The sequence below is a fragment of the Pezoporus wallicus genome, unplaced genomic scaffold (genome assembly GCF_028554395.1).
Source record: "Pezoporus wallicus isolate ANWC-B61680 ecotype Strahan unplaced genomic scaffold, APGP_CSIRO_Pwel_v1 contig_10736, whole genome shotgun sequence".
Lineage (NCBI taxonomy): Eukaryota > Metazoa > Chordata > Aves > Psittaciformes > Psittacidae > Pezoporus > Pezoporus wallicus.
In genome coordinates this window covers 5,971-21,150 of record NW_026639542.1, presented here as the reverse complement: position 1 = coordinate 21,150, position 15,180 = coordinate 5,971, and the positions used below count along the sequence as shown (strand labels likewise).

The following is a 15,180-nucleotide window of genomic DNA, read 5'->3' as shown; positions in this document are numbered from 1 at the left end:
AGCCCGGACGGGAAGGGGGGGAACGGGGGGTGCCAGCCTGAACACCCCCCCCCTCCCTGCACCGACCGCCCCCCCCGGGACCGGGGAGGAGCGGCGGAGACGGGAACGGGGGGGGGGGGGGGGGGGGGGGGGGGGGTTGCAGTCCTCGGGTGAGGGGCTCCCGAGGGGGGGCACGGACAAACGGACCCACCCCCCCCTAAACCCCGGTGCTCCGGTTCGGCGGGGACGGGACGGGGCGGCCGCAGGTGAGCGGGGCCCGGCGAGGGGAGCGCGGCCGTCGGGGCTCGGTGGGTTCCGATCGCGACTCAGCCACCGGCGATAGAAGCGGAGCCCGCAGAGGGGCTCACGGGTGGACGGGGATGGAAGCCCCCGGTCCCGCACCGCACCGCAACCCCCCCCCCCCCCAAGCCACCGTCCCGCATCTGACGACCCCGTTAAGACGAACCCTGGTCGGGGCGGGGGGAACTTGGCCGTGACCGCGGCCGCTTCCCCCCCTGCTGTGAACGGGGCAGAGCCGCGGGGCTGAGCGCGCTGCAAACCCCGTGCCCTGCCCCGCACCGCGGGACCCCCCCAACGTCCCCTTCCCCTCCTGCCCCAGCCGTGGGTGCTGCCAAGGGGGCGAAGGGAACCGGGTGTCCCCCTTCCCCCCCCCGGCCTCCCGAAATAAGGAGCTTTGTTTAAAACAAAGGCGCTGGGAGCGCCGGGAGGTCCGAGGCGGGTTCGTGTCGGCCACAGCCAGGTCCGAGCATTCCCGGCTCCGTTCCCGGCCGCGATCGCATCCTCCCGGCTCTACGCGGGGTGCGGAGGAGCGGGGTGAGCGCTTGGAGCGATGCCACGACCCTGCCTTGCTCTAAATCCGTCGGGATTCGGAGCGCTGGAGCCACCAAGCCCTGGGTTTAGGGACACCCGGTAGGGGTAAACCCCACACGGACACGCACAGAGCGGTGGGGCCGGGGTGGTTTATGGGGTGGGAAACATGGATTCGGTGGGGAATCCATAAGGAAGCACCCAACACACGTGCGCCAGGGCGACGGGGGGGGGGAGGTCCTCAGGGTGCTGCTCCAACCCGGGTGCTTCCTATTGAGGGGTCCCATTGAGACACAGAGCTCTTGGGTGCTCGTTCAGGGGGTGCTGCAGCCCCATGGGTGACAGAGGGGCCGGGGGGATGGAGCTGCCCCACCTCGAGCACTGGGAATGCCGCATCCTCCCTCCAAAGCAGCCTGCGGAGGTGGTGGGGGGGGAAGGTCCCCACTTCCAGCCCTGCACCGCATGGGGCCGTTCCCGGTGCAGGGGATCTGATTTCCCCCTTACCCTGAGCCAACAGACCCCTGCCAGCAGCACGGAGCAGCCTCCACGGCCTTGGGGATGTGGGGCGGGAGGGGGGGGGGGGGTCCTGCTTGTTCTGCCCCCTCCCAACCATCATCATTGAGGTGGGCTCTGGTGGGGTTTCCAGCTCTGTGGCTGCAGGGATCACCTGGGAGAGAAGGAGCAAGAGGAGGGTGATGGAGACGGGGAACGCGGCACAAGCCCCCCTCCATCACCCGATGGATGCCCCTGCCCCGGGACAAGGGGGGCACTGGAGGGCTGGGAAGCAGCATCCTCATCCTCATCACCCTCCTCCTCCTCCTCCTGCGCTCCAGGCCCTGCGCCAGCCCCGGGGGGGGGGGGACAAAACCGCGACCCTGCTGCCCCCGGGCCACGTCACCAGCGCGGAGCTGACCTCACCTTCATCCCCGCCGGCGCCGCCGCCTCCCACTGCTGCCCTTTGCGGCCGCTGCTCCCCCCCCAGCTCCCTGCCTGCGCTCCCGGGGCCCTGCCTGCCCCTACCTGCTCCTTCCATGGCCTCCAGCACCATTGGTACCCGTGGGCCGCCCCCCAGCAACAGGGGGGGTGCCCGCAAGGGAGCTCATCGCCAACCCCAAAGCACCCACGGCCCCTCCGCGGGGTGCGCCGTGGGCACCGGCCCCGCTCCTTAAGGGGTGTCTCAGGGCATGGAGCAGCCACGGAGCCCCACGCCGGTCCCTTCCCAGCCGCCCCACATCCAGCTGCGTCCGTCTGTCTCGTGCCATGTGCTTGGGATGGGAGCCACCAGCAGGATGGGACACGCAGGGGTGACAGGGGCCAGTTCCCAGCCTGTATCCAGCTCAATCCCGGCTGGATGGAGGTGGGGGGGGGGGGCCGGGACACGACACCATGGGGACCAGGAGGGGTGCGCGTGGCTTTGGCCACCGCGGAGGTGTCTGTGTCACGAGCGCAGGCAGCTGCGTCCCATCCACGGCCCCATAAAACGCAGACCCCGAGGCCAGAGCCCCTCCTGGGGACAGCAGCTCCAGAGGAGCCCGGTGGCTGTTCCAGGGCTGGAACACACGCACGAGCCCTTCCTCCCCTTGGGAAGAAGGGAGGAAGGGGCCGGGAGCCAGAGATCCCAATGGGGCTGGACCCCAAACCCCGGCCAAGGCAGGGCTGGGAGCCCCACAGGCTCCCCATGCACACAGATACGTGCAGCACGGCCCCATAACGGGGGGGGGGGGGGGGGGGGGTATTTGTGTACCTGGAGGGGATGCGCTGCCGAGGGGCGTCGGGTCCGGATCCAAGACGTGGAGCATCCGGAGAGGCACCTGATGGGAAGAGGAGGAGGAGAGGCTGAGGATGCCGGGGAACGGCTCCGTGCCCCCTTCAGGTGCCAGCCCCGCTCCGAGGCTCCATCCAGGGGCCCCTCTTTGGTCTCTGAGCGCAGGAGGAGGGACTTGAGCCGGCGCTGAGCCTGTCACAGGCTGTGACCAGGGGTCAGCTCCAGGCCCCTCACTGCAACAGAGACCTTGAGGTGCTGGAGCGGGGCCAGAGAAGGGCAATGGAGCCCGAGTGTGATGGGGAAGGGCTGAGGGGCAGCCTGGCCTCAAGGCTCCATCCCGAGCCCTTGCTCCAGGTTGGCTGCGTGCGGGAGGGAAGGGATTTGCTGAGCCCCCCACCACAGCCTCCCCAATGGGACCCTTTTCCCTGTTCCATTGCTGCCCTCACACAGCTCATGCACGGCGTCAGCCTTCCAGCTGTGAGCTTCCCACTGCTCCCAGCACCTGAAGGATGGGGAGACCACGCGCTGCTGCCAACCCGGCTACCGCATCCCCCTCCCACAGGCACTGCTCGGGAGGCAGAGCCCACACGTGTGGGTCAGGGATCCTCAGAATCATGGAATCATCCAGGTTGGGAAAGGGCTTTAAGAGCACAAAGTCCAACCCCGAGGCCACCGTAACCCATAGCACTGGGGCCTTGTCTATGGGGTTTGTGAGCACCTGCAGGGCCGGTGCCTGCAGCCCTGCCCTGGGCAGCCTGTTCCAATGCCTGAGCACCCTCTGGGGCAGGAATTGTTCCTCAGCTCCATCTAAACCTGCCCTGGGGCAGCTTGAGGCCGTTTCCTCTTGTCCCATCCCTTGTTCCTTGGGAGCAGAGCCCAGCCCCTCCTGGCTCCATCCTCCTCTCAGGCACTTGGAGGCAGCCATCGGGTCCCCCTTGAGCCTTCTCTTCCCCACATTGAACCCCCCAGGTCCCTCTGCCCCCCAGGATGGGTTTATCAGCTCCTGCCCCCCATGTGGGGCCTCCCCTCAGCTCTGGGACCCCTTTCCCACCCCACATCCCATGGGAGGGCCCCGAGCGTGCCCCGGGGTGAATGGAAGGGATTGGGGTGAATGAGAGCCCGGTGTGAACCCGGGGGGGGATCGGGCTTCCCCCGCCACTCGCCGTCGAGGCCCGATTGGCTGAGCTCTGCGTCACTCCAATGCGCGCAGCCAATAGCGAGCCGAGGAGTGGGCGGGCTTACGGCGGGAAGCCAGCAGCGTAGGGCGGGACCGCGCCGGGTGACGTAAGGCGCGAAAACGCCGCCGGGCCTTCGCGCTGCGGCGCTGACCAATCAGCTGCAGGTAGGGGCGGGACGGAGGCCGGCGCTCCACCAATCGGAGGGCGGCGGGGGAGGGCGGCGCGGGAGACGGGAAGGTGCCGGCGCGGAGGTGAAGCGGGAGGAACCACGGCGGCGGGGGGCGGGGGGGGGCCGGGAGGGACCACTCGGGGGGCACGGGGAGGAGCGGGGAGGGGGGGGGAGGCCAAGAGCAACCGGGTGGGGCGGGAGGGGAGTGGCTTCCGTGTGGAAAGGGGCGTGGCCTCGGCTCCGGGGCGTGGCCTGCGGCAGGAGGCGCGAAGCCGCCACGTGTGCGCTGGGTCCAACCCCGCGCCATGAAGTGCGTCATCGTGGGAGGCAACGTTAAAGGTGAGCGGGGCCGTGGGGGGCGGCTATGGGGTGGGGGGGGCAATGGGGTGCCCTTCCTCACCCCCCGCCCCACATCCTCCTCCTCAGTCCTCGGCCGAGCTGTGCACTCCCTGTCCCGCATTGGCGATGAGCTCTACCTGGAGCCCACTGAGAACGGGGTACGGGGGAACCAAAGGGGCCGGGAGCTGGGGGGCCAGCAGTGCCCCCCATTGTCCCCACTGAGCGACAGCCACCCTATGTGTGTGCGGTGTCCCCAGCTGTCCCTGCGCTCCATCAACTCCTCCCGCTCCGCCTTCGCCTCCTTCCTCTTCGCACCCCACTTCTTCCAGCGGTACGAGGCGGGCGGCCCCCAGCCCGACACCGAGCTCTTCCGATGCAAAGTGCTCATGAAGGTGCAGCCCCCACCACCCCCCTGTGCCCCCCCCCATTGCTCCAGGAGCGCTTTGGGGGTGACTGCCCCCATCCCCATCCCTCCAGTCCTTCCTGGGTGTCTTCCGCTCGCTGCCCTCGCTGGAGAAGACGGTGGAGAAATGCCTCATCCTGCTCAAAGCCCAGCTCAGCCGCTTGGTCGTGCAGCTGCACTGCAAGTACGGTGCGTGCTGGTGCTGGGAGGGGACGGATGGGTGCAGAGGGGCAACGCGGAGCCCGGCCCCACCGCCGTGTCCTCCCTGCCAGGCGTCACCAAGACCCACAACCTGGCCTTCCAGGAGTGCGAGCGGCTCCAGGCTGTCTTCGACACGCAGCGATGCGCCAGCAGCCTCCGCGCCCCGGCGCAGTGAGTGGGGACCGGGGCTGGCTGTGGGGACACTGGGATGGGCTGAAGGCAGAGGGACCCCATTTCTATGGGACACGGAGGGGGGGGGGGGATTTGGGGTGCTCACCCCAATGGGTCGCACAGGCTGCTGGCAGAGGCCGTGGTCCACTTCCCGCTGACGCTGGCCGAGGTGACGCTGAGGGTTGACCCTGGGGGCAAGATCAGCCTCCGGAACTACGTGGAGGACGAGGCGGGTGAGTGCTATGGGGCTGGGGTGCCCTTTCCCTAGCATTGGGGTGCCCTCACGGCCCCCCCTCCTGCCCCAGAGCTCAGCAAGACGATGGTGACGGAGCTGTGCTTGGCCAAGGAGGAGTTCGAGGCAGTGGCTGCAGTCCCGGACTCCCACATCACCTTCTGCCTCCGGGAATTCCGGGTGAGGCCCTGCCCGGACCCCAGCTCCCAGCCCTGGGTCACCCCTCAGCCCCCCCACAACCTCCCCCTTTGCCCCCCCTTTAGGGGCTGCTGAGCTTCGCAGAGGCCTCCAACCTGCCCCTCAGCATCTACTATGACGCACCCGGCAGGTAGGAATGGGGACCCCCGGGGCTGGCCCTTGCCTCTGGGAGCTGCCCCCCACCTTAAAGCTCTTTGTGCCCCCAGGCCGGCGGTCTTCACCCTGGATGACGCGGTGCTGGAGGTCACCCTGGTGCTGGCCACCCTGTCGGACCCAGAAAGCAGCTCCCAGCACCCCACATCCAACGGGTAGGAGCTGCAGGAGGGCGCCAGTCCCACCTTGGCATCAGTAGGGACCAGAGTGAACGCTCCCTGCTCTGCCTCTGCTTACTGCACCCCAGCGCGCCCCACATGCCTGCCCCTTCGGAGGACTTCGCTGACGACCTGGAGGCCTTCATGGTGGCAATGGAAACCAGCGCCTGCGAGGAGAGCACGAGGGAACCCCCCAGCCCCACCTTCCCCCTGCGCACCCCACATCCCCCCCCCAGCGACCCGGAGGAGGAAGAGGAGGAGGAGGAAGAGGAGGAGGATGGCGGTGCTGTACCAGGGACTCCCCCCCACAAGAAGGTGTGGATGGGCAGGGGGCTGCCCTGGGGGCACGGGGATGGGCACAGCCCCTCCTGACCCCCATTTCTCTCCTTTCCCCCCCCAGTTTCGCTCATTGTTTTTTGGCTCGGTGCTGACACCGGGGGGGCCCAACCCGGCCCCAACGCAGGAGGTGCTGGCAGAGGACAGCGATGGCGAGTGCTGAGCACCCCGAGGTGCTCACACACACACACACAAAACCCTCATAACCCCCAAATTACAAGTTTATTCCCCCAAAAAAAACCCTCCTGCTCACCCCCCCCCCTTTTCCCATCCACCTCCACAGGGTTGGGGGCTTAGAACCCCCCCCCCCCTTAGGGCTTGCATTTGGGGTGGTGGTGGCTGGGGAAGGGAGAACAGGGTGGGGGGGGGGGAGGTGTTCAGGATCTTCCAAATAAAAAAGCCCCCCCAAAAGGAGTTGAAAGCAAAAGCGACCGGATGCTGAGGGAGGAGGGGGGGGGCTCGGGCCTCATTTCTTGGCTTTGGCAGAGTTGCGGGGGGGGGTGACGGGGCGGCCGGCGGGGTTCAGCCCACTGAACTGCCCGTATTTGCCCTTGTTCTTGTCAGCTGGCTTCAGAATCTGGAGGGAAAAGGGGGGGACAAAAGGTAAGGGGGGGGGTGTGTGTGTGTGGTGTGCACGTTTCACCCCATCCTGCCCCAGCATCCTCCTCCTGTCCCGCATTGAAGGGGGAGGCTCTGCACCTTCTCTTTGCACCCATCCAGCAGGAATTGGATGCTGGGGGGGGGGTCCTGGGTGTGTGTGTCCCCCCCCCTTCACCCCTCTGGCATCTCCTACCTGAAAGGAGCACATGAGGGTTTCATCCACGCTCATCATGGCCCCCGCGTTGTCGAACTCCCCGCAGTAGTTGGGTGCTGAGAAGAGGGTGACGAGCTGGCGCTTGGCGAAGAACTCGTACCCGTCCTCCACTACCTGCATGGGCACCACAGGGGCTGAGCTGGACCCTAAAATACCACCCCCATCCCCAGCCACCCCCCAACTTGTGTGGGTCCAAGAGTTCCATCCCTGGCAGTGCTCAAGACCAGGCTGGACGGGGCTTGGAGCAAGCTGCTCCAGTGGAAGGGGTTGGGGTTGGAGCTGGATGGGCTTTAAGGCCCCTTCCCAACCCATTCTATGAAACACTGCCCTGGAGGGGCAAATCTTAGGGGTAAAAACACCCCCACCCCACAGCAAATACCCCGGGGGGGGCCGCGACACCCAAGGCCATACCTGGTGCGCCCGGCAGATGAGGTCCAGGTCGTGCTTGTGCAGGAACTTGGCCACCACCTCGGCCCCGAAGGTGAAGGAGACGCCGCGGTCGTTCTCGCCCCAGCCCTGCACGTCCTTGTCGGGGTCGGACCAGAGCAGGTCGCAGAGCAGGCCCTGATCCGGGACGTCCGTGGGGCGCATGATCCGCCGGATCTGCTCCATGGACTGCAGGTCGGGAGACAGCCCTATGGGAAAGGGGAGGGGGGGGGGATCAGCTTCATCCTCTTCACCAGCACCCCACCACCATGGGGCACCCCAAAAGCGCCGTCCATGCCCACCTCCGTGGCAGCAGAAGATCTTCTCGTCCACGATAGCAGCGATGGGCAGACAGTTGAAGCAGTCGGTGAAGGTCTTCCAGAGCTTGATGTTGTATCGCCGCTTGCCTACGGGGGGGGCAAATTGGGGGTACAGCAGCTTGTGGGGCTCCCCCCCCCCCCAAGTGGAGCATGGGCCCTGGTAATGGTGGCAATGCCATGGGGGTGACCCAGAGTCAGTGGGTAGGTGTGGTTGTTGGGGGGGGTGAAAAGGGGGTGCAGGGAGGGTGTAGGGCCCCCAGTGTGTGTGGCACTGGGAGCACTGGGGTGCTCGAGGCTGGGTGCGGGTTCAGGGCTGGCACAAGGAGGGCACCCATGGTCACAGCAGCTCTATTAGGGGATGGAATGGGGCAGCATGGGGATGACACCGGGCTGCATGGGGATGACACCGGGGTACAAGGGGTAACACTGGGGTGCACGGGGATGACACCCACCGAGGTACAAGGGATGACACCAGGGTGCACAGGGTGACACCGGGGTGCACAGGGATGATACTGGGGTGCCCAGGGGTGACACCGGGGTGCACAGGGATGACACCGGGGTGCACAGGGATGACATTGGGGTGCACGGGGATGACACTGGGGTGCACAGGACACCGGGGTGCACGGGGATGACATTGGGGTGCACGGGGATGACACCGGGGTGCACAGGGGTGACACCGGGGTGCACAGGGGTGATACTGGAGTGCACAGGACACCGGGGTGCACAGGGGTGACATTGGGGTGCACGGGGATGACACCGGGGTGCACAGGGGTGACACCGGGGTGCACAGGGGTGATACTGGAGTGCACAGGACACCGGGGTGACACTGGAGTGCACAGGACATTGGGGTGCACAGGGATGACACTGGGGTGCATGGGGATGACACCGGGGTGCATGGGAGTGACACTGGGGTGCACGGGGATGACACCGGGGTACAAGGGATGACACCGGGGTGCATGAGGATGACACTGGAGTGCACAGGACATTGGGGTGCACAGGGATGACACCGGGGTGCACAGGGTGACACCGGGGTGCATGAGGATGACACTGGAGTGCACAGGACATTGGGGTGCACAGGGATGACACCGGGGTGCACAGGACATTGGGGTGCACAGGGATGACACCGGGGTGCACGGGGATGACACTGAAGTGCACAGGACATTGGGGTGCACAGGGATGACACCGGGGTGCACGGGGATGACACCGGGGTGCCCGGCCACGGCAAAGGGGTTTCGAGGGCTCCATCCCCATGACTCACACTCATCGTAGAAGCCGTAGATGCGGTTGATGCTGGCGCACTCGTGGTTGCCCCGCAGCAGGAAGAAGTTCTCGGGGTACTTGATCTTGTAGGCCAGCAGCAGGCAGATGGTCTCCAGGGACTGCTTGCCCCGGTCCACGTAGTCCCCCAGGAACAAGTAATTGCTCTCGGGGGGGAAGCCCCCGTACTCAAAGAGCCGCAGGAGGTCGTAGTACTGCCCGTGGATGTCACCTGGAGCAGGGGCAAGCAGGGACGCGGAGGGGCTGTGAGGGCGCCCGGCGGGGCAGGGCGGCAGGGGCCGGGCGCTGAGCGCAGCCTGCACCCATCCTGCTCACCGCAGATCTTGAGGGGGGCCTCCAGCTCCAGCAGGATGGGCTGGCTGAGGAAGATCTCCCGGGACTTGAGGCACAGGCCCCGGATCTCGTTCTCCGTCAGCTGCACGTTCTTGCCGGGCCGTGAGCCTTGCACTGCTCCCGTTGGGGTGAACGGGGGGGACACAACACACGCACATCAAGGGGGGAGCCCCACAACACCCCCCCCCCAACCCACATGCGGCCCCCAAGCCACGGCCCCATTGCCTGCAATGCACCTGAGCCTCAAAGCACAGAGCCTGCCCCCCCCCCCCATGTCCCTGAGCCCCCAAACCCACAGAACACAAACACCCCCCTGAGCGCCCCAAAACCCACAACCCCCAACAACAGCCTCAGCCTCTAAACTCCACAGCCCCCCAACCACCGCTTACCTGAGCTCCCAAAGCCCACAGAATCCAGATAACCCCCTGAGGGCCCAAACCCCACAGCCCCCAACACCCCCATGAGCCTCTGAACCCCACAGCCCCATAATAACCACTTCCCTGAACCCCAAAACCCCACAAACTTCCCAAACCCCACAGCCCCTCAACAGCCCCCCCGAGCCTCTGAACCCCACAGCCCCCCAATAACCACTTCCCTGAACCCCAAAACCCCACAAACTTCCCAAACCCCACAGCCCCTCAACAACCCCCCACGAGCCTCTGAACCCCACAGCCCCATAATAACCACCTCCCTGAACCCCAAAACCCCACAGCCCCACAAAATTCCCAAACCCCGCACATCCCAAACCTCACAACCCCCAACACCCCCCTGAGCCTCTAAACCCCACAGCCCCCCAATAACCACCTTCCTGAGCCCCTAAGCCACAGATCCCCCAGGAACCCCCTCCCTGAGCCCCCAGACCCACCCCTCTCAATCTCCAAACACAATCCTGAACCCCCAAACCCCACAGAACCCAAAGCCACCCCTTGAGCGCCCCAAACCTCACAACCCCCAAACCCCCCTAAGCCTCTAAACCCCACAGCTCCCAATAACCACTTCCCTGAGCCCCAAAACCCCACAGCCCCACGAAGTTCCCAAACCCCACAGTCCCCCAACAAGCCCCCCCAGAGCACCCCAAACCCCACAGCCCCCAACGCCCCCCTGAGCCTCTAAACCCCACAGCCCCCTCAATAACCACGTCCCGGAGCCCCCAAACCCCACAGCACCAACAACACCTTCCCTGAGCTCCCAAACCCCACAGCCCCCCAACACCCCCCTGATCCCCCAAACCCCATAACCCCAACCTCCATCCCCCTGAACCTCCGAACCCCACAGCCCCACAACAACCACTTCTGAGCCCCCAAACCCCACAGCCCCATGAACCTCCTGAGACCCCAACCCCACAGCCCCTCAACACCCCCGACCCCCGAACCCCACAGCCCCTCAATAACCACTTCCCTGAGACCCCAACCCCAGAGCCCCCCACAAACCCCGACCCCCCCCAACCCCATAACCCCAACCTCCACCCCCCTGAACCTCCGAACCCCACAGCCCCCCAACAACCACTTCCGAGTCCCATGAACCTCCTGAGACCCCAACCCCACAGCCCAACACCCCCCTGACCCCCCAAACCCCATAACCCCAACATCCACCCCTCTGAACCTCCGAACCCCACAGCCCCCCAACAACCACTTCCGAGTCCCATGAACCTCCTGAGACCCCAACCCCACAGCCCAACACCCCCCCGACCCCCCCAAACCCCCTGAACCTCCAAACTCCACCGCCCCCCAACAACCACTTCCCTGAGCCCCAAGACCCCACAGCCCCATGAACCTCCTGAGACCCCAACCCCACAGGCCCCCAACACCCCCCTGACCCCCCCAAACCCCCTGAACCTGCGAACCCCACAGCCCCCCAACCTCCACCCCCCCGAGCCCCCCAACCCCACACCCCCCCCCAACCCCAACACCTCCCGTGTGGGTCACGCTCCCCCCCCCCCCCCCCCCCAGGTACAGGCCGCGGCCTCTGCAGACCCCAACCCCCGAGGCCCAACCGCCCCCCCCCGGGCAGGGGCAGCCCCGGGGCCCGCAGCCGCTGCCGGGGGGGGGGGTTCCGGGGGGGTCCCCGCTCACCCTCCAGGAGGCGGCTGATGATGGAGTCCAGGTTGAGCTTCTCGGTGTCCGCCATGGCCGCCGGACGCTCCCGCCCCGCCCCGCGCCGCGCCGCGCCGCGCTGAGCGTACCGCCGGGGCAGTCGAGGCGGCGCGGCGCCCCCTGTCGGTGTGGAGGAGTTAGCGGTGCGAAGGGGATGGGGGGGGGGGGGCAACGGGGGCAGACCTCGGTCCGGGGCGGGGGGGGGGACACGCCTTGGGTTCGGTGTGGGGGACACGCGGGTATCCCCACAGGTAGCACGGAGAGGGGGGGGCACCGGTGGAGAGGGATGGGGAGACATGGGGCATCACCGGTGATGGGGGGGGAGCACGGGGGTATCCCCCCAGCATCCTCCCGGTGGCCCCCCGCTGTCCTATCCTGTAACCCCCCCGGTGCCCCCGCGGTATTCCCTCAGTGTCTCCTCGGTGTCCCCCGAAGCATCCTTCCTGTATGTCCCCCCCGTATCCCCCCGGTATCCTACCCTGGAACCCCGCCGGTGTCCCCTCGGTATCCCCTCAGTGTCCCCCGGTGCACCCCCCCCGTATACTCCGTTATCCCTCCCGTGTATCCTCGGTGTCCCCCGTATCGCCCCGGTATCCTGCCCTGTAACCCCCCCGGTGTCCCCGCGGTATCCCCTCAGTGTCCCCTGGTGCACCCCCCCCCCGGTATCCCTCCCGTGTCTCCTCGGTGTCCCCCGAAGCATCCTCCCTGTGTGTGTCCCGTATCCCCCCGATATCCTACCCTGTAACCCCCCCGGTGTCCCCTCGGTATCCCCTCAGTTTTCCCCGGTGCACCCCCCCCCCCCCCCCGTATACTCCGTTATCCCTCCCGTGTCTCCTCGGTATCCTACCCTGTAACCCCCCCGGTGTCCCCTCGGTATCCCCCCAGTGTCCCCTGGTGCGTGTGTGTGTGTGTGTGTCCCGTATACTCTGCTATCCCTCCAGTATCTCCCCGGTGTCCCCCGCAGCATCATCCCGGTGTCCCCCCCTCCGGTAGCTCTCCAGTGTCCTCCCGGTTTCTGCCCGTGTCTCTCCCTTATCCCCCCGGTATCCTAGCCTGCAACCACCCGGTGTCCCCTCGGTATCCCCTCACTGTCCCCCTGTGCACCCCCCGTTATACTCCACCATCCCTCTGGTGTCTCCCCGGTGTCCCCCGTAGCATCATCCCGGTGTCCCCCTCATTTCCCCCCGGTATCCCCCCAATGTCCCCTCGGTATCTCCCGCAGCATCCCCCCCTGGTGTCTCCCCTCTATCTCCCCGACGCCCCCCCCCTCCCGCTACCCGGTAGGACCCCAGTGTCCCCCTCCGGGGTGCCCCTGGTACCCCCCTGCCTGTACCCGCCCCGTGCCCGCGGGGCCGCCGCTGTGAGCAGCCCCGGGCCGTTGCCAGGAGCCTGTTGCCACCCCCGTGTCCCCAGGGCACCCCCAAGCCTGGGTTCCTGCGGGCAGCCCGGGCATAGCGCAGGGAAAGGGGGGGGGCTCCGTTGTGCCTCTGCTCATGGAGGGGGGGAGCTATCCCTGCCCGTTCCCTGCCTGCACCAGTCCCCAGCCGGTCCCCAAGGAGGGGCCCAGGTAAACAGGCAGCGGGGACCTGCCCAAGCCGTGCCAAGCCGTGCCATGCCCTGGTATATGCACAGTGCTGTGCCAGGATCCACTGTGCCGTGCCGTGCCGTGCCAAGCCCTGCTGTGCCATGCCGTGTGCTGTGCCAAGCCATGCCGTGCCATTCCCTACATCCTATGCCCTGCTGGGCATGTCGTGGCATATATGCCATGCTGTGCCATGTATGCCATGCTGTGCCATGTATGCCATGCCATCTATGCCATGTATGCCATGCCATCTATGCCATGTTGTGCCATGTATGCCATCCATGTATGCCATGCTCTGCCATGTGTGCCATGCCATGCCACGTATGCCATGCTCTGCCATGTATGCCATGTGTGCCATGTGTGCCATGCTCTGCCATGTATGCCATGTGTGCCATGTATGCCATGCTGTGCCATGTGTGCATGCCATACTGTGCCATATATACTATGCTGTGCCATGTATACCATGCTCTGCCATGTGTGCCATGCTGTGTCACATATGCCATCCATGCATGCCATACCGTACCATGTATACCATCCTGTGCCACGTATGCCATACCATGCCATGTATGCCATGCCATGCCATGTATGCCTTGCCACGTATAGCATGCCATGTACGCCAAGCTGTGCCATGTATGCCATGCGTGCCATGTATGCCTTGCCACGTATAGCATGCCATGTACGCCATGCTGTGCCATGTATGCCATGCCATGCCATGCGTGCCATGTGTGCCATGTATGCCATGTGTGCCATGTATGCCATGTTGTGCCATGTATGCCATGTATGCCATGTGTGCCATGCATGCCATGTGTGCCATGTATGCCATGTTGTGCCATGTATGCCATGTGTGCCATGCATGCCATGTGTGCCATGTATGCCATATGTGCCATGCATGTCATGTGTGCCATGTATGCCATGTGTGCCATGTGTGCCATGTATGCCATGTATGCCATGTGTGCCATGTGTGCCATGTATGCCATGTGTGCCATGTGTGCCATGTATGCCATGTATGCCATGTATGCCATGTGTGCCATGCATGCCATGTGTGCCATGTATGCCATATGTGCCATGCATGTCATGTGTGCCATGTATGCCATGTGTGCCATGTGTGCCATGTATGCCATGTATGCCATGTGTGCCATGTGTGCCATGTATGCCATGTGTGCCATGTGTGCCATGTGTGCCATGTGTGCCATGTATGCCATGTATGCCATGTGTGCCATGCGTGCCATGTGTGCCATGCGTGCCATGTATGCCATGTATGCCATGTATGCCATGTATACCATGTGTGCCATGTGTGCCATGTATGCCATGTGTTCCATGTGTGCCATGTGTGCCATGTGTGCCATGTGTGCCATGTATGCCATGTATGCCATGTGTGCCATGTGTTCCATGTGTTCCATGTGTGCCATGTGTGCCATGTGTGCCATGTGTGCCATGTGTGCCATGTGTGCCATGTGTTCCATGTGTGCCATGTGTGCCATGTGTTCCATGTATGCCATGTATGCCATGTGTGCCATGTGTTCCATGTGTTCCATGTGTGCCATGTGTGCCATGTGTTCCATGTGTTCCATGTGTGCCATGTATGCCATGTATGCCATGTGTGCCATGTGTGCCATGTGTGCCATGTGTGCCATGTATGCCATGTGTGCCATGTGTGCCATGTGTGCCATGTGTGCCATGTATGCCATGTGTGCCATGTGTGCCATGTGTTCCATGTGTGCCATGTGTTCCATGTGTGCCATGTGTGCCATGTGTTCCATGTGTTCCATGTGTGCCATGTGTGCCATGTGTTCCATGTGTTCCATGTGTGCCATGTGTGCCATGCATGCCGTGCCGTGCCGTGCGCGCCGTTCCGCCCCATTCCGTGCCGAGCCGCGCTGTCGGGAATAGCTCCCGGGGCGGGAGCAGCCGCCTGCCTCCGGCGCTGACATTTCTGCCCCGCGGTGTCACCGTTACCGCCGGCCCCGCCTGACCCCGGCCGTGGCCCCGCTCCCGGACCCCCCCCCCCCCCCGCACCCGGCTCCGCGCTGCCCCCGGGGCCCGGGCCCGTCCCAGGGCTCCGCACCCCGCATCCCCCCCCCCCCTTCCCGGTTCCCTTCGGCTCCCCCCGCTCCCGCCCCGCCCGCTTCACCCCCCCCCCGCTCGGGGCCGCCCCGCCCGGGCAAGAGGCGCCGCCGCCAGCACCGGGACCGGAGCGAGCAGAGCCGCTGGGAGCACCGGAGGG

The 15,180-nt window shown here is 65.6% G+C and overlaps 2 protein-coding genes across 2 annotated transcripts; one reads left to right on the top strand and one right to left on the bottom strand.

Annotated features, from left to right (window-relative positions):
- The first annotated feature begins 4,217 nt into the window (after nucleotides 1–4,217).
- RAD9A (RAD9 checkpoint clamp component A) lies at nucleotides 4,218–6,336 on the top strand. The gene is made up of 11 exons (XM_057414827.1): nucleotides 4,218–4,258; nucleotides 4,346–4,416; nucleotides 4,516–4,650; nucleotides 4,736–4,850; nucleotides 4,934–5,033; nucleotides 5,157–5,266; nucleotides 5,339–5,445; nucleotides 5,529–5,593; nucleotides 5,670–5,771; nucleotides 5,864–6,089; nucleotides 6,175–6,336. Exons 1-11 carry the CDS (start codon nucleotides 4,225–4,227, stop codon nucleotides 6,271–6,273), a joined length of 1,164 nt encoding a protein of 387 aa, XP_057270810.1. The 5' UTR covers nucleotides 4,218–4,224; the 3' UTR covers nucleotides 6,274–6,336.
- A 218-nt stretch (nucleotides 6,337–6,554) lies between these two features.
- On the bottom strand, nucleotides 6,555–11,479 carry PPP1CA (protein phosphatase 1 catalytic subunit alpha). The gene is made up of 7 exons (XM_057414825.1): nucleotides 11,354–11,479; nucleotides 9,264–9,395; nucleotides 8,929–9,159; nucleotides 7,653–7,757; nucleotides 7,336–7,559; nucleotides 6,904–7,038; nucleotides 6,555–6,687 (listed from the first exon to the last, which is right to left on the bottom strand). Exons 1-7 carry the CDS (start codon nucleotides 11,406–11,408, stop codon nucleotides 6,577–6,579), a joined length of 993 nt encoding a protein of 330 aa, XP_057270808.1. The 5' UTR covers nucleotides 11,409–11,479; the 3' UTR covers nucleotides 6,555–6,576.
- Nucleotides 11,480–15,180: the final 3,701 nt, after the last annotated feature.

Coding starts and splice junctions, on each gene's coding strand:
- RAD9A (XM_057414827.1), top strand. CDS start 4,225: ATGAAGTGCGTCATCGTGGGAGGCAACGTTAAAG. Junction 4,259..4,345: donor CGTGGGAGGCAACGTTAAAG/GTGAGCGGGGCC, acceptor CCTCCTCCTCAG/TCCTCGGCCGAGCTGTGCAC. Junction 6,090..6,174: donor GGACTCCCCCCCACAAGAAG/GTGTGGATGGGC, acceptor TTCCCCCCCCAG/TTTCGCTCATTGTTTTTTGG.
- PPP1CA (XM_057414825.1), bottom strand. CDS start 11,408: ATGGCGGACACCGAGAAGCTCAACCTGGACTCCATCATCAGCCGCCTC. Junction 7,560..7,652: donor GATCTTCTGCTGCCACGGAG/GTGGGCATGGAC, acceptor CCTTTCCCATAG/GGCTGTCTCCCGACCTGCAG. Junction 6,688..6,903: donor CCCTCATGTGCTCCTTTCAG/GTAGGAGATGCC, acceptor TTTTCCCTCCAG/ATTCTGAAGCCAGCTGACAA.